Source organism: Marmota marmota, unplaced genomic scaffold, assembly GCF_001458135.2.
Source record: "Marmota marmota marmota unplaced genomic scaffold, marMar, whole genome shotgun sequence".
Lineage (NCBI taxonomy): Eukaryota > Metazoa > Chordata > Mammalia > Rodentia > Sciuridae > Marmota > Marmota marmota.
Window position 1 is genome coordinate 1323084 of NW_025999896.1, and position 26048 is coordinate 1349131.

A 26048-nucleotide genomic window follows, 5' to 3' on the forward strand; every position below is an offset into this window, starting at 1 on the left:
TGTGTGTCGGGGAGCAATTTTAGATATAGAGTGGCCAGGAAGAGCTCTTTGGGAATGAAATTTTTAAATAAAGACAAAGGAAGTGCTTCCTCCTACATTTGGGGCTTTGCACGTGCTTTTCCCTACTACTTCTTGGACTCAATTAAAGCCTCTTCTTTCTGATCTTAGCTTAATCATTACTTTTCCAAGGAAGGCCAAATTTAACTATTAGTGGCTCTCATAGCTCTATACCCAATATCTTTGATTGATGTCTGTTTTATCTACTAGATGAGACTGTCCAAATCTGATCTGGTTTTTTTTGTTTGTTTGTTTGTTTGTTTGTTTTTTCCCATCTCATGGAATAGTACCTGTACCTTGGAGACTCTTTTTTTTTCATTGTAGATGGATACGATAACTTTATTTTATTTATTTATTTTTTAATGGGGTGCTGAAGATCTAACCCAGTGCCTCACATACACCAGGCAAGCGCTCTACCACTGAGCTACAACCACAGCCCCTTTGGAGATTCTTGAAACATAATTCTTTTCTTTTTTTTTTTTTTTTCCTTTTTTCTTTTTTGGTGCTGGGAATTGAACCCAGGGGCACTTTACCACTGAACTACATCCCCAGTCCTTCTTTTCTTCCTTCCTTTCTTTCTAATGTTGAGATACAGTCTCCCTAAGTGGCTGAGGCTGGCCTTGAACTTATGATGCTTTTGACTCAGCCTCCCAAATTGCTGAGATTACAAGCATGTGCCACCACATTCAGCTCTTGAAACATGATTCTTAATGGTTGGGGGCGGTGGGAGCTGGGGAGTAGTGATATGAACAAGATCAGGGTTAGGGACTGAATCATGGATGGCTTCAGAATTAGGGTGAAGATTCAGAGACGAGAGCTGGATTGGGCTAAGGGTGATTGTACCGGAAGTGATGTGAGCCAAGGGGATGGAGGGAGGGAAGGGAGAAACATGAAGATGAGGGTTATGCCTAAGCTCTGGCTGGCTGGCAGGCTTTCCCATTCCCCTGGCACAATGCAGTCCTGGGTTGAGGTCAGGAGCTGCCAGGCTGGTCAGGCCTGCCCTCCTGGGCTTTACTCAGTCACCCTGATGACTCTTGGGGGATGCTGGGAAACTGATTATGCAAATTTTCACATCAAGAGACAAATCACATGCAAATTCTCCCTTATCCTGGAGACTGGGCCTCCAGGGGGCTGCTAAAGTATAGTGAAGAGCAGAGTGTTGAAGAAGGAAAATTAGAGCTCAGGGACTTGGGGAACAGTACTGCCGGGCCCCTCTGGGATGCAGGGTCCAGGGGCATTTGGAAGGATAGACCCACCCTTAACCTTTCTACCCATTGGTAAGATGACTCAGCATGGGGGGGTAGGGAGGAAGCAGGTCACATAGGCAGCCCAGAGGACTGGGTAGGAGAGGGCTCTAAGGACACAGAAAAGAGGACCTAGGTGCACAAGAGGATGGGGAAAACCATCTTCCTAAATCATGACCCACTAGCAATAGGTCTTCTCTTAGTCCATCCCTCTCCCTGGGTCTGGTGGGGATATGGGTGGGGCCAGGGCTAGGGCTGAAGATGTGGATAGGATTAAGGATTAGGTATACGGATGTGATTGGGGCACTCCCCAGTTGTGACCCAAACGTGGACACATAACTCTGGGTAAGCACTCGCTGAAGAACTGGTTCTCCTGGAGCAGGGGTGGGACCCAGAGAGTATGAGAGGCCCCTGGTACAGATGCACACTCGCAGGGGTAGTTCATGTCACCCACCCACACTGGAAGCCAAGTCGTCACTGCTGGGACACCCTCTACCTTGCTCAACCCCATGCCCTGGAAGGCAGAGAGCAACTCCTGGGGCCCCACTCCCCTAGAACACAGAGGGGGGGAAAAAAGCCTAAATTAGGTCACTCCCCTGCTTAAAATTCACCAGAGCTTAAAAGAGTGTTGTCGTTAAAATTAAATCCAAAGGGGCTGGGGATGTGGCTCAAGCAGTAATGCGCTCCCCTGGCATGCGTGGGGTGCTGGGTTCAATCCTCAGTACCACATACAAATAAAATAAAGGTGTTGTGTCCACCGAAAAACTAAAAATAAATATTTTAAAATTCTCTCTCTCTTAAAAAAAAAAAAAGAAAGAAAGAAATTAAATCCAAAGACTTTTCCATGGACTACGTGACCATGTATGACCAACACATTTTTTTAGCCACCCTCCCTTCCTCTAAGATGTGCCCTTGCTCTCACCCTGACTTGGTATATAACACCATTCCCTGAAGCTTCTTCAAGAATATTTTGTGTTTGGCGTCCAGGTCTCAGCTCCAGTGCAGCTTCCTCAGAGAAAGGAATTACTTACCTTAATTACCACACTTAATGCTCCCCCCTCAATCACAATAGCACACACCACCTGGTTGTATCTCCCAACCGCTCTAGTCACCCCATGGAAGGATTTCTCTCAATGTGCCTCTTGGTGTGTTCTGTGTCCCTCCACCTGGAAGCTGGTGCAAGCAGGGATTCTGTCTGGGGCTTTTACAGCTGCTTCCCCAAGGTCAAGAACAGAGTTAAGGAGGCAGGAGCCAGGATGCAAGCAGATCCTAGAATGTCAATGCAGGAAGGGACTTTCCAGGTCTTTTTGTCCCGCCCATTTATCTGACATATTTGGGCCATCTACGTGGAGGAACTTGTTCAAGGCCATCGGGGAAAGGGGCTGGCGAGTTTCCCACTGTGCCAATCATCCTTCCAGATTGATCAAAAAGCATGGAGGGATCCAAAGTGCATGCTGGGAGAAACCCCCTATCTGACAGCGATCCAGCAGCCTGTCATGAGCCCCTTCCCCACATCCCATGTCCAGACATGACCAAAGTCAAGGCAGAAGTCTTGTGTGCAGCTGGGTGTGTCTTCCCAATAAACTTCCCTCCAAGCTGGCTTTCTGGGAAATTAGATTCCAGTGATCCACCCTGGTCCCTCCCTCTCCTGCTTGGGAGCATTTTTTAGGATGAGCATGACTTCCAATGGAACCTTTGTGCAGGATGAGAAGAGTTCATCATTTGGGGAGTCACCCTGGTGGGGCAGTGCTCTAGTCAAGACAGTTTAGGGGGTCCACATTTCCAGCTTTGACCACAGCCCAGATGGCCACAAGGGGGCACCACTGGGTATTTCTTAGTCCTGCTGATGGTGGTTAAATTCTTGGACTGAGATCTGCCGGTGAGATATCCCCCAAACCACTTCTTCATGCACAGAGGCACGGGGATTCTCTTCTCCAAGCATCACAGATGCCAGAAATGAAAATTCAAACTTTAGTATAGGCAAAAACGTCCCCTGACCCTACACACACACACACACACACACACACACACACACACACACTGTCCCAAAGACTGAGGGGGTTTGGTTGTATAGGGAGAAGAGTGTGGGGTTAGAAGGGGATGGGGAAATGATGGACAGTGTGTTTTCCTGAATCTCTGGGACAACAGCTGCTCCAAAATTTCAGCATAGCAGGGGCTCTGGAGTGACAAATGAGTTAAAAAGCAAAGATCCAGAGCTTTTTGTGGAGCTGTGGTCATTAAGAGAACAATTTTGGGTTCCTTAAATGATGGCATCCCAGGCAAAAGCTTTGTCCATGTGAGGCTGAGGATTGGGAATCACCTGTACACCTATTATTTTTGATCCTAAAGCTGATTCCTCTACTGCCAGCACCATAGGGATGGAAGAACCATCACCCTTGTCATTGTTCAAAGACACTGTGACTCTGGCCAGAGAGAGGCCGTGACTTGAGATTGGTCAGGCACAGAGTCTGACTCAGGTGGACTGGGTATGAGGTCTAGGGAAGCAGGAGACAAGAAAGGTGTTGGGCACTTGTGGAGAGATGTGGATGGCTGATTGAGGGTTGTACAAATCTCTGTTTTTAAGAGATGAGTGACTAGAAGGGAGGAAAATCAGACTCTCCAGACCTTGGTCATTTTGGTCAGGAGAGGCTATGTTATGCTGCAATAACAAACAATTCCAAGATTTCAATGGCTTCACCCAACAAACATTTATTTATCATTCAGTTCCATGTCCAGCTCACTCAGCAGGGCCTCTGCTCTAGTCCTTTGGACACATGAACTGCTGCAAGTGCCATATCAACATGTGCTTCCAGAATGGAGAGGCAGAGAGAGCTCCGGAGGACCTCTACTCCAACCTGAAGATAACTACACTTCTGCACATAATTCAGCCAAAACTCATCTCGGGACTCCACCCATCCACAAGAGGACCAGGGGTGAGTCTTCCATGTGTCCAGGAGTAGAACTGGATTTCAGTGGTAACACCAACAAGTACCACACCTAGAAGCTCGATTTTGAGTCTTTGCAAAATGCCCATTTTTTTTTTCCTACCAGTATCTTAAGCCCAGATATTGTTCTAAGAAGTGAAGGCAGAAATACAGGGCTCAGTTGGCTGGTTAACTGAGCTGGCGGGTGGGGGCAGTTCTTGTCTCCAAGATAACCCATGGATTTGCAGCTGCTCTACCATCACCTAATACACACACACACACACACACACACACACCCCAAAAATGAAATGAGAGCCAAATATGTTAGCTTTTATTGAACTTAATAGGCTCAAAGACAAAAAAAAAATGGATTAGATTGAAGTAGGATGAAAGAGAGTGAAACCACATACACACCCAGGGGCCTGTCCCCTAGAACTGCAGTCACTCCAGGTGAGTTGGGCTCCTATTCTTCCTCTCTCCTTAAAGGTACTAGGAGGGGACCACAGGACAGATCCAGGCACACATCCCATCTGTGTCTAGTTTCCAGACTCTTCCAGAGAGGGAAGCTGGGTTGGTTGGTCCTAGCGATGGAGACAAGGGGAATCGAACAGCCACAGTATGAGAAAGAGGATGGGCATAGGGAGGACTGGGAAGGAGAGATTGGGAACCCAAGCTGGGCATCCCAACGGGAGGAGGTAGATTCCCACAAGAGACTGGAACAGAAAGTGCCCAAAGTAGGGCAAGGGGCACAAGAGTTCCTTCCTTTTCTAGAAGTCTATTGTGCATTTGGCTTTAGTCAGCGGCTTCCCCCCCACACACACACACTGTTATCCAGATCCCTCACAATTCATGGCCCATTCATATGATTCTAGAGCCATCTTGGCTGAAAAGGTCCCCATTTGTAGAAAAGAAGGTTCAGGCTGAGAACAGGGAGGATGGAAGGGTCTGGAAGACCCTGAGAAACTTGACTTCCTCAAGCTTTGATCTTCCTTTCTTCTGGGGTGGTCTGAGGAAGGGGTTAGATGGAGACACTGTTCTCAATGAGAGGAGGGTCCAGGTAAGCATAGGGCAGGGGCAGGCTTTGGTTCCGCTCCCTGATATCTTTTGAGATCTGAGCCAGGCGGTTCTGGAAGGTGGCAATGCTCTGGCGTGGGACCTCCTCAGTGAAGTGTTCATCCGGGTAGGTGCCCAGAGGTCTCTGGGAAAAAATACAGAAGACAGGTCAGAATGATGTTCAGATAGCATGGAGGATAAAGAAGGATCACATGTGGCAACCCTCGAGGTCACAGGCACGACCCCATGATGGCCATTGCGAACAAACCCTTCAAACCACCACCTCAAATCATCACTCCATACAGCCTGACTTCATACAGCCTTCCAACACCCAGAGCCCACAGGGTATAAGAGACAGATTTGGGAGCCAGCCAACTTAAATTCAGTGTTCCCTCTGCTGACCTTTTGTGTGTGACTTTGATTCTTTGAGACTTAATTCCTGCATCTCAAAGTGGTTGAATTGAACTAGATATTCTTTAAAGTTTCTTTCCAGTGCCCTGAGCTGTTCTTTGAAGTAGAAGAGCACAATCATGTTCATCATGCAACTGAGATAAGCATAGACATACTTCATCAAATAGATCCAAGAATACAGCCCCTGAGAACAACCAGAATCCTGATTGTGAGGCATCCTCACAATGAACTGACATAATGGAAATTTTGCCAACACAATCACCATGACACTGTCACACTTTATGACATGGCTAACCACTATCAAGAAATGTCACCAGGAGGGCTGGGGTGTTAGCTCAGAGGTAGATGCTTGCCCCATGTGAATGAGGTTCTGAATTTGATCCCTAGCCCCCAAAAAGAGCAAAGAAAAAATATATTACAATGAACAATGACCTTTAGTGTCAATGCCACCTGTGTGCAGAACTGTCCCTCCCTCCACGTCACTTCATACAAAAAATAGTGCACCAGCATAATGCCCAGGCCCAGCCTCCTAACAAGCACACTCATCCCGCCTGATATAACCTTCATACAAACTGGCTGTCAGTACTACTCATGTTTTAAAAATTATTTTTCTTGTTTTTATTGCTCTGATGAAGCTCTTCAGATCAGTGTTAAATAATAGCAGTAATAGTGGGCATTATTTTCTCATCCCAGATTCTAATGAGGAGACCTCTATTATTTCATCATAAGTTTTCCCTCCCCGTCTCTCCCTCCCTCCTCCCCTCACTGAGGATCAAATCCAGGGCCTCACACATGCTGGGCAAGTGCTGTATCACTGAGCTACATCCCCAGTCCCACCATTTTCTTTTTTTTTTTAATATCTTTATTTTATTTTTATGTGGTTCAGAGGATCAAACCTAGTGCCTCACACATGCCAGGCAAGTGCTCTACCTCTGAGCCACAACCCCAGCCCCCACCATTTTCTTAAACATATTTTTATCAAAACTCCTTCAGGGGGAGGTAGAGCATTTGCCTAGCATACCTGAGGCACTGGGTTCAATCCACAGCATCACATAAAAAATTAACAAATAAAATAAAGGTATGATGTCCACCTACAACTAAAAACAATTTTTTTAAAAAACCCTTCAAAAAAAAGTACATGTATAAAGACATGAATTGGCGTGAACATACTTTATATACAAAGATATGAAAAATTGTGCTTTATATGTGAATAAGAATTGTAATGCATTCTGCTGTCACATATTTTAAAAAATAAAATCAATTAAAAAAAACAAAAAAAACCTTCAAGGGGTTTCATTTGACACTGAGTTTTTATTAAAATGTTTTTCACATTGATCAAATGCTTTTTTCATCATATATTGAAATGATTATATGGTATGCTTCTTTGTTAATGTAACAAATTACATTGCTACATTTCGTAAGGTTGAACCAACCTTTCATTCCTAGAATAAAGGAGACTTTGTCATGGCACATTATTGTTCTACTAGACATTATGGTCTTCACTGGCTGATATGTTTTTCAGATTGTGGTAGCTGAGTGGAAGGAGTTTATAATTTCATTTTCTTAATAACAGCTAACATGTAAAGCACTTTACATGCACCATTACAAGGGTACATCAATCTTAAGACAGGTACTCTTACCATGCCCACTTGACAGATAAGGAAATTGAGGCTTAGGGAAGACAAATTATATATTTGAGGTCACATAGGTGGTAAGAAACAATCTGAGACTGGAGCCCTCTAATGAGACCCTCCTCTCTTCTCAAAGATTGCTGTCTTGGGCTGGGTTGTGGCTCAATGGTAGAGCATTTGCCTCACATGCATGAGGCCCTGGGTTTGATCCTCAGCACCACATAAAAATAAAACAAATACAAATAAAGATATTTTTAAAAAAGATTGCTGTCTTTGGGGGATGGCTTTGTAGCTCAGTGGTAGCACGTATGAGGCACTGGGTTCAATCCTCAGCACCACATTAAAAAATAAATAAATAAAATAAAGGTGTTGTTTCAATGCAGAGCTAAAAAATATATATTTAAAAAAATATTATTACTTTGCCCATCTTGGAGTCAGAGTTCTATAATTCAGTGAAATTATTCAGGAGGCTTCCACCTTTTTCTATGCTTTCAAGCAGTTTGAATGACTTAGGAAGAACTTGTTCCAAGAGATAAGATCTTTTACAAACTTTTTTTTAATATTTATTTTTTTAGAAGTAGTTGGACACAATACCTTTATTTTGTTTATTTATTTTTATGTGGTGCTGAGGATCGAACCCCAGGGCCTCGTACATGCTAGACAAGAGCTCTACCACTGAGCCACAATCCCAGCCTCTTTTACAAACTTACACTTAAAACTTACACTTATATCTGGTTTTCATCTCTTCCAAAGTTTCAATTGCTTACATTCTCCTAGAAAAATCATTTCTTTCATCTAGATTTCCAAGTTTGCTTGTATAAAACTGTAAGCAAGTATACCAGCCAATGAAGGCCAATAGTGTATATAGTAAAACAATAATGTGCCGTGATGGAGTCTAGTTTATTCTAAGAAGGAAAGGTTGGTTCAACTCTATGAAATGTAGCAATGTAATTTGTAATCAGTACTTTCTTATAGTTTGAAAACCTCTGGCCAGATGTGGTGGCACATGTCTGTAATCCCAACAGCTCAGGATGGTGAGATAAGAGGATCTCGAGTTCAAAGCCAGCCTCAGCAAAAATGAGGTGCCAAGCAACTCAGTGAGACTCTGTCTATAAATAAAATACAAAATAGGGCTGGGGATGTGGCTCAGTGGTCGAATGCCCCTGAGTTCAATCCCTGGTACCCTAAAAAACAACAAGACTCTGCATTCCCTTCCCCATTCCTAATGTTGTGTATTTAAGTTCTATAGCTTCTTTATATTATTGATCTTTTCAAAGAACCAATTTTATGTCTTATTTACCAGACTGATATGTAACTTCTAAAAGTGTATCATAGTCACCAGATGAACTGAACACAAAAATACAACAGGCTGTATTCAAAGTCTGCTTCCTAGTTAAGTGATTTGGAGCAAATTTCTTAATCTCTCTGAACCTCAGTTTTTCCCCCATAAATGAACTACCATCTATTGAACATTTATATGCCAGCACTACACTAAACACTTTAAATATAGCTACGATTTATTTTGTATTTTAAGACAGTGTGTGCAAAGTATCTGATATAATGACTAAATGATGGATCCTCAGTAAGTGACAGCTGCTATTACTGTCCTTATAAGTTTCCAAGTTAAACTTCTCACTGGCTTATGAGGAAGGAACCCTCCACCCTCATCCTCCTGCCTACTCATTCTTCTGGGAACAGAAAAAGGCAAGATTCAGGGACAAGATCCTGCCATTCCTAGGATAGAAGATGGTTGGTTAAAACTTGCTAGGAAGGGCTGGGGTGTAACTCAGTGGTAGAGTGCTTGCCTAGTATGCTTGAGGCCCTGGGTTCCATCCCTGGCACTGAAAAAACAATTGTTCTTAGTTAGGGGTTGTGGCACCTGCCTGCTCTAGCTACTTGGGAAGCTGAGGCAAGAGGGTTCAAGGTCAGCCTTGAACAAAGCAAGATTCTGTCTCCAAAAACAAAACCAAAACTTTCTAGGGAGATAAAATATTTGCAATCTTTCTACCACCGAATGGAGTTAAGCATGAGAAAAAGAAGATGTTCACGTGTCAGAGAAGAACTTGTGAGCAAGACTTGGAAGGCAGAGTCATGACTGATAAAATAATGTGGGAATAGCAATGACAGCAGTGGGTGATTAAAGGGCTACTCATCTGGCCTCTGATACTTAACTGCCTCCTCTCTGTCTCCTGAGTCTACAATTGTCCCTGTCACCCATTCACATGGCCACAGAAGCACCCATTGCTAAAGCAAATTGAGTCATGTCATATCTGGTTTAAAGCCTTTGAGTGACCCCCTTATTGTCCATTTTCCTCTGAACGAATATTCTGCAAAGACCCACCTTCCTCTCCACCTGCCATCTTGCTGCACTAAACCATAATGATCCTACAAACACATCAGTGGAATCTCCCCTCCACTCCTTGCATGTATCCTTCCCTCTGACTAGAAACCAACCCTGCCCCTCCTTTGTCTATCTGTCCCATAGGTTTCAGCTTCGATGTCACTTCCTCCAAGAAACTTTCTCAGGTTCTCCTAGACCCCGTTAGCTTCCACAGGGCCCTATCTTTACTTTGTCCCTAAACCCTAAAGCTCATGAACAAGGTACCTGTGGTTGCCCACCAGTATCTGGCACACTGCTCAGGAAGTACATGTTAAATGGAGGAGTTAACATGTGTATACTTCCTACAGCCCTTCTTCATTTACCCATGTCTCCTCAACTAGACCACAGGTTTCTAAAAGGCAGGAAAGTACTCACTCAATTTTAAATGCCTGGCACTCAATGCTGTGCTGACACATGGGAGGTACCCAAACATTTTTGTTTAATATTTGGGAGAATGTATGAGTAACAGATGGGTGAGGGAAAGATTGGATGGATAGATGGATGGATGGATGGATAGATGATGGATGGATGGATTGGTAAACTTCTGAATTAGATGGAAGTTGTAACACAGCCACTAAACTGGTATTTGATTTAATGTGTGTCTTTGGGGGAATCAATCACTGCCCACCTTCTCCACAGCCCAGGCCCTGCAAGACCCACTCCTTATCCACACTACTATATACACACCTGGTCCTTGGGCTCTTGGCTGACCAACCAGAAGAGGAGAAGGTTATTACAGGTGATGTTCACTTCTGGGAGGGTATCCAGGTAACTTTCCAGGGTGGTGGTCCCTTTGGTCTGAGGTGGGGGCTGCCTCATGGATGAGGGAGCATTGGGCATCCAGGCCCCAAAGTCATGCTGTGGAGACACCCACCCCAGTTGGATCAGCTGGCCAGAAGATGAGGACTAGCTTCCTCTTCATCATTGCCAATCCCACCTCCACCATCCCAGGTCTTGCTGTTGGGAAATTAGGGGATTGTGGAAAATCCCAGGAGTGGGACAGGAGCCCAGCTCACCACTTATCATTCCCTACCCAATGTTCCAGGACTGGGTGGGGTGAGTCACCAGGGAGGGAGGAGGACCTAGAGAGTAGGTAATCCTAGAAAAGGGCCTTGGGCTGTCATGCCACAGAGCCAACCTGATTCTCCACCTGGTCCAGTCCTGACCAAGATAGGAGCCCACAAACTCTACTCCCAACATAACTCTAACTTGAGTCTCCACTGTAACCCTGGACCTAGCTCCACCCAGCCATCACCCATCACTGGCCCAGTTGCCATTCCAGCCCCAACCCTGATCATAAAATCACCCAAACCTGATCTGCCCATGCTTTCAACCTGAACATTGGCACCAAATCCATTGCCAAGCCTAACACACCTTTTATGAAGCTTGCTCTCTGCAACCTTACCTGCCCACTATTGACAGCAGCGTGCTGGGCGGAACAGTTGAAGATGATTGCAGTAAGGTACTTCACCAACTCTCCTGGTGTACACAGGCAGCTTGGGAAGCCTGGGTGTGGAGAGGAAAGGAAGAGGGTGGGAATGGGAGGGACTGAATTCCTAGGGGCAGTTGAGGGCAGGAGCCCATTGCAAATGGAGAGTAAGGACTTGGACATGGACCACACCTGTCTTTAGACTAAGATTTTGGATGGGATGAGTTAGGGATGGCCATCACCAAGGTCTGTGGTTTCTGAAGGGGGTCTAGATAGGAGCTGGGTGCTGAGATGGGAAAAGAAGATGTTTGATTGACAGGGTTCATGATGAAGCCAGGTTCAAGCCCAGCACCAAGCTGCCTCTTTCTGACCTCTAAAACTCTGCAGCCCATATTAGCACTTAATGACTTAATTTACTCAATTTACCAAGATCTGTCCAAGCACCCCATAATAGATCATCTTCTGCTTGGTAGCAGAAACAGATGACCACCAAGTGTTATTTAAAAGCACAGAGTGATGAAAGAAGAAAGAAATATCTAAGGCCAGGATTTGACTCTTGAAGGAGAAGACAGCTAGGATGGAAATAGGCACTGGGGCAACAGTGGTTAGGAAAGACCTTCCTGGAGGAAGAGAAGGGGGTCTCCCAAAGTTGAGGGATGACAGAAGCTGGGCACAACAGTGCATGCCTGTAGTCCCAGCTACTCAAGAGGCTGAGGTAGGATTGCTTGAGCCCAGGAATACAAGGTCATCCAGGGCAGCATAGCAAGACACCATCTCAAAAATGAGTAAATAAATACAATTTGAAAAGAATTGGCAAAGATGAGTAGGTGCAGTCTGCACGCCTGTAATTGCATGACTCAGGAGTCTGAGGCAGGAGGATTGCAAGTTCAAGGCCAGCCTTAGCAACTTAGCAAGGCCCTGAGCAACTTAGTGAGACCCTGTCTCAAAATATAAAATAAAAAGGGCTGGGGATGTAGCTCAGTGGTAAAGTATCTCTGGGTTCAATTCCTAGTACCAAAAAAATTGTGTGTGGGGGATTAGCAAAGATGGAAGCCCTATCAGAGTTGGAGGGAGAAGAGCTCAGCCCTCTGTCCTCCTCCCTGTACCATACTAACCTCACCCCAGTCTGTGGATTTGCCCAGCTCCCACTCACTGACAACTCCCAGATTCACATTCCTGGCTCCTGAACTTGACTTAGCAGTGGGCATAAACCTGCAGCTGCTTCCCTAATGTCCCCCCATCTCCATGGCACCTCCAACCTAACCATGCAAAACCAAATGCTTGACTCCCCCAACTCTCCATCCTAGCCCTCCCTCAGTGGTTCCCTTTCGGCACAGGGGGTTTTTACAACTGTGGGTTCAACCAAACTTAGACCAAAAATATCTGGGGGGGGAAAAAAACAACAAACTTTTTTTTTTCTTTTCACTATTCCCTAAGACATAGTATGACAACCATTTACATAGCATTTACACTACATTAGGTATTAAAAGTAATCCAGAGATGATTTAAAGTATGCATGAGGATGTGTGTAGGTTCTATGCAAATACTATACCATTTCATATGAGGGACTGGAGCATCTGAGGATCTTGTCTCTGTGGAGATTCTGGAACCAATCCCCCTTGGAAGAGACAACTACATTCTTTATCCAGTTGACAAGGTCAAAACATGTGCATTTGCTCCTGTTTTTATCTCATACCATACATATTGGCAAAGATTTTCAGAATCTCATCTCTCTTCAATCTCCACCACTACCCAATCGCCATCATCTCTCTCCTGGATGAATCCCACTAGTTTCACCTTGTCCAGCCAGTTTTTTACATGACAGCCAAAGTGATCATAAATCAGAGATTGGTGGTGTAACTTGGTTGTAGAGCACTTGCATAGCATGCTCAGGGCCCTAGATTCCATCCTCAGTACCACAAAAAAGAAAAAGAAATCATAAATCAGATGATGTTGCCTTTCACTAGAACCTTTTAACCTCTCACTCACCTTATCATGGCCCTAGTTGATCTGGCTCCCATTCCTTCTCTTTTCCTTCTCAACTTTTCTTCTTCTAACTCCACTCCAGCCACACAGGTGTTCCTGATAGCCCTCAAAAACACCAACAGGCTCTAGCCTCAGGGTATCTGCATTACTATACCTCTATACCTCTGCCTGCAAACTTTTTTTTTTTTTTTTTTTGCTACCAGGGATTGAATCCAGGGGGTGCTTAACCACTGAGCCACATTCCCAGTCCTTTTTATTTTTTATTTTGAAACAGGGTCTCACTAAGTTGCTTAGGGCCTTGCTAAGTTGCTCAGGCTGGCCCCCAAATTGCAATCCTCCTGCCTCGGCCTCCTGAGCCACTGGAGTTATAGGTGTGCACCACCGTGCCCACTTGGACTAGTTTTTAAACAGGAAAAACAAAAATCAAACAAAAGGTAGGGTGGAGAAGCAGATCAGGATGACTCCTATCAACATTAGGTTGGCAGAACACCAGGAAAGGTCACCTTTTAAAAAATCCAAGTAACATGTGGCTGTCACCACCTTAACCTAGAAATCACTGTTGGCATCACTACCACTGAGACAATCTGACATCAAACACCTCCCAGGATGATGCAATGCAGAGGACACAGCATCACCTGAGAAATATTCTTGCCAAAAAATGTACAACCTTTATGTATTTCTTCCAGTTTACAAAAAAACACAGGAAACAAAGGAACAAGATAAGTGACATCAAGAGAAAACCATGAGAGAAATTTGGAAGGTGAGACATTGTGCAGAACAACTAGTCTGGGCTCTTCCCTGAGGCCATGTCATATGATTTTAAAAAGCAGAGGGGTGGGCTGGGGATGTGGCTCAAGTGGTAACACGCTTGCCTGGCATGCGCAGGGCACTGGGTTCGATCCTCAGCACCACATAAAATAAAAATAAAGATTTTTATCCACTGAAAAATAAATATTAAAAAAATTCTCTCTCTTAAAAAAAAAAAAAAAAAAAAGCAGAGGGGGAAGTGGTGCCCTTCTGAGTTAAAAACAACTTTAGAGGCAAAACTAACAAAATGTGTGCCATGTGATCCTCGATTGATTCCTGAATCAATGGAATCAACTGGGGGAAAACTGGACAGGCAGAGAAACTTGAATGTGGACTAGATGTGGGGCAATGTTGGAAGTTATTGTCAGTTTTATAAGTGTAGGACTGGGGGGTGTAGCTCAGTGCTTACCTAGGTGCTTACTATGCATGAGGCCCTGCGTTCAATCTCCAGGAGGGCAAAAAAGAGAAATTAAGACAGTCTTGTGGTTTTGTAGAAAAATGTTATATTTTAAGAGACATATTAACTAGGGTGAAATAGGATGACTATAATTTTCTTGCAAAAGTTCCATCAATAAACAAAAGCATCAGATTAATAAGAAATAGTGTTGTTGAATCTGGCAAATGGGCAAATGGATGCTGATTATACTATACATTGCTATATGTTTGAAAAAAATTTTGTTGTTATTGTTAAAAAAAAAAAAAAGCAGGGGCTGGGGATGTAGCTCAGTGTTAGAGCACTTGCCTAGCAGGTGTGAGACCCTGAGTTCAATCTCCAGTACCACAAAGAAAAAAAGAAGCTCCAAGCCTCATCCCATCCCAGATAGAACTGCAACAGCTATTCTCTCCATATGAAGGTGATCTGAGACCACCTCTCCTCCCTGGGTCTCCAAAGACAGGAACTCTACTGTGTGGCCACCAGAAGCAGTAAGCCAGCTGAAAGCTATAACCCTGCTGAGAGAAGTCTCAGGCTGGGCTGAGAAAATTGAAGGATGGACATTGGAACCATTTTAACCCAAGCAAGGTAAGAAGTTCCTCTATAAAGGGTGACAGTGGGATGCCAAAAAGAAAAGTCCTTCAGAGAGGGGGAATATAGGATTTCTGAAAATCAGTCACAGAGGAGAAATAGGAGAAGAGCTCATTCCATCGCAGAGGGGTAGAAAGAGAAGTCAGAGAGCCAGGGCAAGCCAAATTCTGGGATGGGGAGACTGCTGGATTTCAGAAAGAAGTAGGAGTGTCAGGAGGCCATAACCTCCCTGGAGCTAATGGAAGATTAAAGAAATTAGGGTGGTGTGGGGGCATCTGCTTGGCATTGAGTTTAAGGAAAGGAGGTTGAGAGGCACCACTGGTGTTGGTGGTTGAGTCCTTTCAGGCAGTGCCAGAAGACAGGGGACAGCTAAGGTTAGGTGACAAATGTCAGTCAGGAGTCAGGCAACAACAAGACCAACCCACACCATGAAGAAGTTTGTGGCCACAGGAAATGATGAGACATTGGTGGTTGGCAGGAACACCTGTCAGGACAGGCATGAGAAGACATGAGAGAAGGTTCGAGAATCCTTTTAAGTCAGAGATGGCTCCTACCACTGCATGCTGCACATTGACAATGTTCAGAGTTCAGTAAGTGAAAGTGAATGGATGAGTTTGTATAAAGGTGGAAGGATCAGAATTCTGCCTCTGTAAGCTTCTCTGAACCTATTTTCTCATCTGCTAAGTGAGACAGTAATAAATAAGAATTTGTTAATGGAAGGCGGGAAGCCAGAGGGAGAACTGGATCATCAAGAACCTGTAGGGGTTTGGGGTGGGGATGGGAACCGACAAGGAATACCTGAGCTCTCCCGGTTCAGGAACGCCTGAGCAAAAATCTCACCGACCCAGGCCTGCAGCTCGGAGTCCTGCTGCACCGACGCATCACTGGGATAATAATAGCCCACGATTTCTGAGACAAAGCTGCAGGAAAGAGATGCTGATGCCCCTGAAGTGACCTTGAGCCCAAGCCTAGCCAGAACACCAAGGTCCACTGCTGCTTAGGTTGCGGAGAGGCAGGCTGTCAGAGTCCATTGAGAGTCCCCCAGTGTTTGGGGGAGCTCAGTGGGGACCTGAGGGCCCAGTACTCCCTGAAGTATCATTCCTGTCCTGAGTCACAGAAACTTTGGTCCTCCTTTCTGCACAGGGTCCTGGGGGAGAATGCACCAACAGCCTCAGGTTGCATCCTCCTCCTCATTCACCATTCGGGAGGGAGCCTGCCTGTTGGGAGGTCACAGCTCTCCTGAGCTGTTGGACAAAGTCTTGACCTCTGACTCCTCTGGACACCCCCTTTCCTTTCCCTTCATCCACTGCATTCACTACACTCAATACCTTTCTAGCGGCCATTTCACAAGGCACCCCAATTCCAATTCTTCCCTAGTCTGGAGTCTGAAAATATCTGGAATCCCCAGCCCCAAGGGTCTCAACTGGAAGGAATACACAGGGGCCCCACACTGCCCAGACACGAGGAGCTAAGTCTGGAGGGGCTGATGGGTTGGGACCGCACCTCTCAATGGCCGCCCAGATCTTCAGGCCATCGTCTCGGTAATAGTAATTGGGGATAGTCAGGACGCCACGGGCCCGCAGACTATCAGGAAGGCAGAAATTGGTGTAAGTGAAATGGGCCAGACCCGTGCTCATGAGGTAGAGGAGACCGCGCCTCCCGATGGACGTGACCTGCAGACACAGAACAGTTTGGCTCTCAGGCTTGCCCAAACCCCACCCCAGGGCCTGGATAAGAGATGGGGCTAGCGACTTGACCCAGGGAGGGGCTTCTGAGGTTAGCCAAACCCTCCACGACCATAGATCAGGCATCCAGATGGGCCTCCCTGACACAAGCTGCCCAGGTTGTAGCCCCGCTACGCACAGAGGGAAGATCCTGAGATATTTGATAACTAAAAATATGACCTAATAGCCGGGGAGGTAGGAGCTTGACTGGGTGAGGTCAGATGAGGGTAGTGCTGGAGCTGGAGGTGTATTGCCTAGAGAACCGTGGCTTGGGGTGGGGGTGGAGTCTTAGTGGGGACCCCCCCAGATCCCCACTGCTGTTTATTCCACTTTGAGATTTCGTGGGAGAATTGGCAAATGCGGACGGTTTATAAATCCGGCAAGTTGGAGACTGGCGCAGAGGGGCGGGGCTTGTGGAAAGCAGCCAGCCGGGTTGCGGAATGGTTCGGGGCTGAACAAAGCTTGTGGGCGGGACAAAGCATACTCAAGGGTGGGGCCTCAGAGCTGCGGCAGGGAGGCTGCACCTTGTCCACCAGGCCTTCAGGGTTGAGCAGTGTGGCCCTTGCGATGGTGTTCACTTGCAGGGTGTAGCGAGTGTGGGGAAGCAGGAGCTGCGAGTGGAAAGAGGTCACGTGAGCCAAAGATGGGGGGGGGAATGCCGCCCGGGCCCCACCCCCTTCGGCCCTACCCCGCTTTGCTACGGACCTTGTAGATAGGATGGCAGAGTGGCAGCTGACGTAGCGTAGCCATGGAGAAGGCCTCACACAACAAATGCGTGCACAAAAAGTGCGTGTTGTTTTCGTGCACCAAGAACTCAGAGTTGCGTACCCACGTCTTGGCCAGCAGCCAGTCCCAGTCGGAGTCAGTGGGCAGAAAGATGGGGCTATTGGGCCCCGGGGTCTGGCTGAGCTGCACTCAAGAGTAAGGAGGAGGCGAGACTCGAGGCTGTCCTCAGGGGGCCCCAACCTCCGAAGCCCCATCCTCAGGCTCACCTGGATGGCCAAGGGCAGCAGCGCCCCCTGGGGGTTGAGCCACAACAGACAGAGCGGGGCTGCCACATACTGCTGGCGGCCATTTAGACAATGGACTGGGGCCTCCTCCAGGATCCAGTAGTCCGCTAGGAAGATGTTCCCCCTCTGGAGAAGGCGCACGGAGGTTTAGCATACCCTCCCCACCAGTGCTCACCTTCCCTCTCCGTTCTCTGCCTACCTCAAGGAGGAGCTGATGTCCCCATTTCCAGCCTCAGCAATTCTTGGTGCCTGCACTTATGGCCAAGTGGGTAGCCATAAACTGGGTACCGCACCCTTCCCAGAATGTCCGGAATGAGGTCGAGGTGAGTCTGTCTTTGAGCAATCTCTCACCTGGCCTCTCGACTTGGACAAGCCAACATCCTCTCCTCCTCCCCACCATACCTGGTCCTTCTACTTTCTCAACTCAGATGTAATTCCCTTCTGAGGTCTGACCTCTGTATATCCAACAACAGCAAATCAACACTCAAAAAAAATTAACCAACGACATCTCTAACCTTCTGGACAATTCCTGAGGGCTTGGCTGCCCTAGAGAGACTGAATCATTGTTACTCCTACATTCTTGAAGCTCCTAGTCCTTCATTATTATTTCAACTACCTCTGTTGGCCCTGCTATTGACCTGTCCTAAAGCAGCTTTCTCTCAGCACCAGAGATCTTGGAGTTCCCCGACAGTCCTCAAACCATCCCAAGCCCATCTGGCTCTTGTCCATATCTGCTCTGCTTGAACAAGCTGCAGGGTCCAGGGCTGTGCAGAAGCTGAGGCTCACAGGCCTAGGCCATTCCAACCTTACCCTCCACACACACCCTTTGTCTATCATGGCAACCCACCCATGTCCCACTTATTAGGCCCACTGCTAAGTTCCTCACCAACCTCTAACTCTGTTTGCAGGCAGGTGCCTGGTCCCAGCAAGGGGGCCACCATGTCATTGGTGACTGGCAGCTTGCTGGGCAAGCTGGAAAGGCAATGGAGCATGACAGGATTGACGCCATTCAGGTACTGGTACCCGAAGAAGTTGTCCTCACACCAGTGCTCTGTGACATACTCTAGGGGAGCAAGAGAAGGGACCAGTAGGTCTCAAAACTACTTCCCTAGGTCCTGGTCCTGCCCAGCCCTTGTTCATTCTTAGGTTTGTCTTCCAGCGACTCTATGAGGTAGGTACAATTACATCTTCAATTGAATGCTAGATACAGAGGGTCAGAGGGATGGAGTGACTTGTCCACTTGAATGGTAGAGCAGGGATTTGAACCTAAGACTTTCTGAACCCAAAGCTCAGAACACCTGGTAGCAGGAGTAAGGAGGTGAACTGTGTGCCCCTGATCAAGATCAGAACTCCTAAATGACCATGAACCTATTTGGGGAAGACAGTGTCCCTCTATTCTCACTTCCCTATTCTTATGTCCTCCTCAGAGGAGAATCTGGAGGATATCATCAGTGGAACCAGGAGTTTCTCCCACTTGAATCCAGCAGTCTCCCTGGGAGAACTGGGAGAGGACTGTGTCCCAGGAAGGGGAGGAAGAGGTCTGAATGGGAGGTAAATTGAAGGGTGGGCATCCCCTGCCTAGCTCTGCACACCTGAGGTGAAGGTCTTGTGGCACCAGAAGATTTTGTGGATGTCATCCAGCTTTTTCCAGGAGCCCTTGCGGTCCAGCAGCCCTCGTATCTTCATGCCCAAGGACCTTAAGGATGGGGAAGGTGAGAGTGAGGCCTGGGGTCTGTTGGGGGCCACCGTGTTCCTGCCTGGAGAGAACTGACAGAGTCATTTCCCAGAGTCGAACGTGCTTAATAATCTGCTTGGGGGAAAAAGTCTAGGTGTCAGTGAGGCTCTGTAGCCTGGCGGGTACCTGGTTCAAAAGCAAACATCCCTGGCAGGGATGCAAAAGTGTTGCCCTCGCCCCAGATACAGAAAAGTCATGCTCACTGGTACTTTGACCTGCTTTTCTTTTAACCTTCCTTCTTGTCCCAGATCCTCACTGGCTCCCCTCTGCCTAAAGAACAAAGCTCCAAGTGCCAAGCCTGAGTAGTCCATGAAGCTTCCCATCAATCAGTTTCAATCAACCTTTCCAGCTTTTTCTGTGCACTAGACAAGGCCAACCAAGGCCTTGAGCTCCTGAGCTTAAGTGATCTTCTGGCCTCAGCTTCATATGAGTATCTGGGACTATAGGCATGGATTACCACACCTGGCTCAAAGATGAACATTCTACAATGGACTAGTAAAAGTGGAATTGGCAAGCTGAGAGGACTTTGTGTAAATGTGTATACTGTTTAAATTTTTTTATAGTGAACATTATTTTACAATCAGAGGGGGGAAAATGCTTGAGATTAAATTCCCCTGCCTCTGAACTTCATTCAAGCTGGGCCTCTCCTAAAAAGCCATTTCCTACATCTCTACCTACTATGAGATCTATCTGTTCTGCTAGGTGCATCTCTGATGTGAAGTCCTTATGAAGTCTTGCCTGACTCAGCTTCCCCAAAATATGCCTTGGGTCTTACACGAAACACCCACTATCGCCTGCATTCATTATCAACATAGTGTGTGTCAGGGGGGTGGGGTATATATTTCACCCCCATTAGACTGTGAGCTTTTTAGGGCAAGACTCAGTCTGTATGCCCCAAGATACCCAGCTTCTAATAAGCACTCATCAAGTGGACTGAACCAAAAGAAAGGGAATGGAGCATGGAACTGGTCGGCTTGTGGCAGTCAATAAGTTAGCCCACATAAGGACATTGATGTGCCCGAAAGAATATGAGCAACTGGGGAAGGCAGAGGGGAAGGAGGGATTCATGACCACCTGGACTCACTAAGCACTTGCTCATTCATCCCACAAATATTTGCTCAATGCCTGCCAATCAAAACCCAGAAGATGAAAAAAAACTGGCAGGAAGGTAATCATGAAAGCAGAGGCTAAGGAGGCAAATAAAGGGGAGGGAGGGAGGGAGGGAGAGAGGGAGAGAGAGGGAGAGAGAGAGAGAGAGAGAGAGAGAGAGAGAGAGAGAGAGAGAGATATCTTTCCTTTCTTAGGGCCTGCCACAAATTTCTTTCACAACACCCTGAAGTCACCCCATGCTCAATTCCCTGTAAACTCCTGGATGGAGCAAAACATCAGCTCCCTTGTCCCTCTGACCCTTCTCTGAGCCCCAGAATGGTGATTCCAGTGGATTCCTGGACCCTTTTCTGCCTAAACCTGCATATCTGAGAACCAACGAAAGGACTCTTTCTGCCTTCTCAGATGCTCCTCTGGTCCCTAGTCCTAACTGGGACTCTCAAGGTGTTCTTGTCCTGAAGGCCAAGCCAGGACACACTGCCTACACACTTCAAGCATTGCACACACTCCAGAGTGTCCACTCCCCCGCCTCTGCACTCCCTTCCGTCTATTGCTTTTGTAAAGAATCATCCTGGATACAGAGGTTCAAGAGATGGAGGCCCAGCTCCTTATCCTGGCCTTCTCTGGAAGGCCACATACAGCCCCTGCACAGGTGACCAACTAAGTCTCCTGTTCCTGCCAAAGCTGTTGGCTTACTGTCCCCAAACTAGGTTTGACAGGACCCACCTATTCTCCCCCATCTCTCTCCCCAGCCTGCTTCAACCCCACCTCTTTTCCCAAAAGGAACTGCCCGGACTCAGCTGACCCCTCTCCTCTCCAGGAACCCAGAGGGTTAACTGGATTCCAGCCATATCACACTTAGAGTTCCAGCTATTGACTTAAACTGCTGACTCCTTTGATGGCTAATTAACTGCATGAATGCCTCCTTAGTGACCCTGTGAATTCCTCCCTCCAAAGGCTGTCTCTGAATACTACTACTAAGGAAAATCTATTGAGAGATTATTATATGCTGGATGTCTTACTTAAGGCTTCTCAAAATCTATGAGGTAGGGATAATTTTTTCTCCCCTGTGGTCCTGGGTATGGAAGCCAGGGCCTTGCACATTCTAGGCAAGCGTTCTACTGCCTGAGCTCTGTCCTCAGCCCCTTTTCACTTCATTTTGAGACACAATCTCAGTAAGTCACCCAGGCAGCCTTGAAAAAATGATCCTCCAGCTTCAGCATCCCAAGTAGCTGAGATTACAGGTGTGTGTCACCACACCCAGCATTATTGTCATTTTACAAGTGAGGAGATTCTTTAGAGTCTAAAGTAGAAATCAAGGACACATAACTAGAAAGTGTTGGTTTTGGGATTTGAGCTGGAGGTGGTCTGGCTCCACCTACTTAGAGCTTAAGGACTACTAGGCTTCTATCCTGCTCAATGGTCTCACCAGTATCCCTCAGTCCACAGTCAGAGTAGGTGCTCTGAGAGGGGCAGAGGTGGCAGAGAGTGGGGAGACTGAGAGATAAGGAAAAGGGAGGTGGGGAACAGGTAGAGGGAGCCTGGGATCAGTGGGAGATGAAAATGGAGGGCAGGGAGAGGTACTGGGTCAAAGATGTGAGATGTGCATCAAAGAGGTGGGGCAGAAGGGACAGCAAGCAGGAGTGCAGAGAGGGCAGTGGCCTCACGCAGGGATGATATTGAAGATCAGCGAGGTGGTCTTGGTGGCTGAGTATCGAATATTGGGGTCCATGTGCAGCAGGGATGGGATGTCAATTTTCATGGGGAAGCCAGGCAGGTAACGATTCCCAGGGCTGTGAAGAGATGGTGGGAGGAGGAAGGACAGAAACTAATCAGTAGAACATGTAACCCATTCCCCTTAATTACCTCACTCAGTCCTAACCTCACATCTCCCCTCACTCCTGGCTCCCCCCTTGCCCTCTCTACTAGACCCCTCGGGCCCATCCCTGGTCCCCCTCTGCTCCTGATAAACTGTATTTGTTATAGACTCCTCCTTCTAGGCCACTCGGCCCCCATACTCCCAACTTTACACCCCTCCACCTCCTTCCCAAGCCCTGGCCCTCACCTGTCTTCCTGCTCTACATAAGGTGTCGTTTTGGTTAAGGCAAACTTCTTGTCTGACTCCATCTCCTCAAAGCTGCTGACATCCACCATTCGAGGAAAGCCAGGGGCATAGATCTTCCAGCTGCCCAGAGAAAGCCCAGAAGTGGCAGATCAAACTTGGGATAAACAGAAGCTTTAGCTTTTAAAATATGACTTCAGATTAAAACTCCAGAAACCACTCACTTTGGGGGCAAGCAACAGAGAATTGGAAATTTCTCAATGAAGGCACTGGGCTTCAGATCTGGATAGGATTTTTTTTTTTTTTTTCCCAATGCTAGGGATTGAACCCAGGGCCTCAAGCATGCTCAACACATGCTCTACCACTAGGCTACATTCCAAGTCCTTTTTATTTTTATTTTTTTATTTTGAGACAGTGTTTCCCTAAATTGCTCAGGCTGGCCTCAAATTTGCAATCCTCCTGCCTCCGCTTCTGTAATTGCTGGGATTATAAACCAGTGCGTGCCACCATGCCTGGCTTGGGGTTAGATTTAAATGAGGTTCTGATCAGAATTGGGCCCCTGAGGTTAAAACCCATGTCAGAGTTAGGAATGATCTGATTAAAGCTGAAGTCAGAATACAGATGGGAAGAAAAGTCAAATTAGCCCACCCTCACCGGTAGCATTCTTGTCGGGCTTGGAGCTCCTGTTTCCTGTGATCCAGAAGAAGGGGAAGGGAGTCTTGACAAATAGTTTTTGCTGCAGGGAATGAAAATTATTCTTCATATAAGTCTCTTTTCAAATAACACCTCCTCCTACAAACATAGCCTGCACCCCCTAACACCTGAGCCCAACCTCATAGCCATCTTCATGTGCATTATGTGGGGAATGCTCCCATGTTCTTTATGCACTCATCAGGGATTTGAGTCAACTACATCCCCAAATTATAACACTTTTCTAACTTTTTCCTTTAAAAAAAAAATCATCTCTAGACTGTAGTCTCTTTGGAGGCAGGTCACATTCTATTCATTTTTTTGTATTCACAGCATCTGGCATGGCCCCAGTCACCATGCATATAACAGGCACTTGGGAAACAACTAATAAACAAATATATTTGTGGATTAATGGATGCACTGTGCGGAAGGATGGCATTTCATAGTGAAGCCTATGAAGCCATGTTCATTCAACTACCCTTGACCTGGAATATCATCACTCATCCCTGACACTCATCTCAACAAACAGAGCAGCCTGCTGTTTCCTCTGTGGAGATGCCAGCTCTGGAGTCAGGAGGGACTCAAGCCCAATATCCTTGAATGGACCCCACAAATTCAACAAGGGATTCAAACCCACCTCTCAGGGATTTCATTCATTCACTCTAGAAAAGCTAAAAATGGGGGACTGAGACTCTCCAGCTACAGTCTATACATTCAGGGCTTCTCCACCTATTGAAATCTAATTAGCTTGCTGGTTCCTTCTGGGTTCCAGATGAATTATTTAAGAGTGCAGATGGAGGCTGTGGAACACAAATTGCTTAGCTGTGTGTGTGTGTTTGTGTAAGAGTGTATGTCTGTGTGTGCCTGCAGAGGAGTAAATATTGCCCAGAAAGACTTTGCATTTCAGGGTATTAATAGCACATTTTTCAGAAAACATCTTCGTGGAAGTGCAGTTCCTAATCCCATCCCTATGTCATACATCCTGCACACAGGGAGCCACCACCCTTAATCCCAAAGATGCCTTCTGGAGTACAGAACAGCCCTACCCGCTGGCCCACCTGTTCCTGGCCGCAGCTCCATGGTGCAGTAGCCCTCAATCCACTGATAACAGGGGAAGTGGATAATGGTACCATCTGGGGCAGTGACACAGATGCGGCTGCAGTACCAGGAGTCCTTGCGGAAGAAAGCGTAGCGCTCCTTGTGAAGGCGCAGCAGCAAGATCTCGCCCAACTCTGCTGGGCAGCGCACCTTGTACTTCTGTACCTGGAGTGACCAAGGGAGCAAGCTGGTGAAAGGCAGGTAACTGGCAAGGCCAATCTTGCACTCTACAAGGTGCATCCACATCTCGGCTTATGCCAATTTATAAACCTGAGCTGCTGCTGACCCACGCAGTACCTTTGGAATGAGAAAAATGCAGCCCCTCATCCAGGTAGAAGCAGGGGATGTGTGAGCAGAGTTGGCACTGGATTTCCCTAGCCACCTTGGTTGGTAGGACACACTAACGTAGGCCACTAGCAAATAACCTTGAGACTGATGACGGCAGGCGATCTGCTCTAGAGAAGGGAAAACTGGCTCAGAGAGGGAAAGAGACTTGCCCAGAGACCACTGTCCATTATGGAAGGAGCCAGGAAGCCTCTGCCTGTACTCTTTCCTCTGTACCGTAGTGCCTGGGTAAGGTTTATCATCCCAGAAAAGAGGTCAAGCATCCCAGAAAAGAGGCGAGCATCCCGAGTTCAGCAAAAACAGGAGAGTCCAGCAGGGATAATCATCCCCTCCCCTCCTTCAGGGTGCCTGCGGGCCCTTCCCCTCAGAGGTTTTTCTCTTCCTCCTTTGTACTTACTGATCCAGAGGCGAAGTCCCTGCCCACTCGATCCAGCCTCTGCTTCGGACTCTCACCACACGTGCCCACCAATGTGGCAGAGATGTTATCCAGTGTGCCCGCCTTCAGGTAGGGACCAGTGGTCACACACAGGCGGTACACTGCCATGGTGGGAGGAAAGGAAGAATGCCCCAGGCAACGCTGGCCACAGCAGCAAATGGCCTGGAGGAGGTGATCGACAGTCGCCGCAGGGTGGGATGCTGAGGGCTAGGGGCTAGGGAAGGGTAGGCCTGAGGAAGGTCCCAGCTCTCTCTGGGATGCACCTGCTTTCCTCTCTCACCGAAGATTCTGGCTGATGGATTGGACTTCCTTTCCCCGCCCACAGACTTGCACCCTAATATTTGTTTGCTTGCACAGCCGGTCCCTCTGGCTGGCTCACCCAGATGAATATCAGAAGCCTGGGTCCACTGGGGAGGGAGGAACAAAGTTAGGGAGGAATGATGCCTGTATCATTGGAACATTGTTCTTCTCCTGGGACTCAGGAGACTGATCCCTGGGGCCTTTATATACCCGCTCCTCAATTTCCTCCAAGACCCTTTTCTCCTATCTCCCAGACAGAACTGAGCACAGAGGATCCGAATTCCTACACGTGAATCACCCCTGTGAATCACTCAGTATTCACAGGTGAGCCGCTTACGGTCATAAATCACACGTGACTATAACCACTTGCAGGTGAGTCGCAGACTCATCCCAGCATAGCACACCACGGGGAGGTCAGCAAAAGCTCTCCAACCACTCCGCACACTCAGCTCTATCTCCAGCCTTTGGCACACCCGATCTCAGTTTCTCCCTTGGAAAAGGGCCGATGGAGAGAATAAAATAGAGTCCTAGTGCACAGCATCTAAAAGCCTCAAGTGGCATTCTTTTCGCTCCTGGTTCGCCCTCAGATTGCCGC

General features: G+C 47.1%; 1 protein-coding gene and 1 long non-coding RNA gene across 3 annotated transcripts; one reads left to right on the plus strand and one right to left on the minus strand.

The window, feature by feature from the left end:
* Positions 1–3999: 3999 nt before the first annotated feature.
* On the minus strand, positions 4000–26048 carry Aloxe3 (arachidonate lipoxygenase 3). The gene is made up of 15 exons (XM_015504451.2): positions 25115–26048; positions 24333–24537; positions 23239–23320; positions 22588–22707; positions 22190–22315; positions 19273–19376; positions 18571–18743; positions 17663–17806; positions 17376–17579; positions 17195–17281; positions 16450–16619; positions 15745–15866; positions 11106–11206; positions 10388–10558; positions 4000–5423 (listed from the first exon to the last, which is right to left on the minus strand). The coding sequence occupies exons 1-15, from the start codon at positions 25259–25261 to the stop codon at positions 5244–5246; spliced, it is 2136 nt and encodes a 711-aa protein (XP_015359937.1). The 5' UTR covers positions 25262–26048; the 3' UTR covers positions 4000–5243.
* Positions 17576–20045, plus strand: LOC125615027. 2 transcript variants are annotated; one of them, XR_007345594.1, is made up of 3 exons: positions 17576–18003; positions 18589–18693; positions 19108–20045. It is a non-coding gene; the product is annotated as an uncharacterized LOC125615027 (long non-coding RNA). The 2 variants fall into 2 exon arrangements; XR_007345593.1 differs by having other exon boundaries at positions 18589–20045.

Coding starts and splice junctions, on each gene's coding strand:
- Aloxe3 (XM_015504451.2), bottom strand. CDS start 25,261: ATGGCAGTGTACCGCCTGTGTGTGACCACTGGTCCCTACCTGAAGGCG. Junction 18,744..19,272: donor CCACAAGACCTTCACCTCAG/GTGTGCAGAGCT, acceptor TTGCTCCCCTAG/AGTATGTCACAGAGCACTGG. Junction 16,620..17,194: donor CTGAAGGCCTGGTGGACAAG/GTGCAGCCTCCC, acceptor CTGTGTCTGCAG/GTCACGTCCATCGGGAGGCG.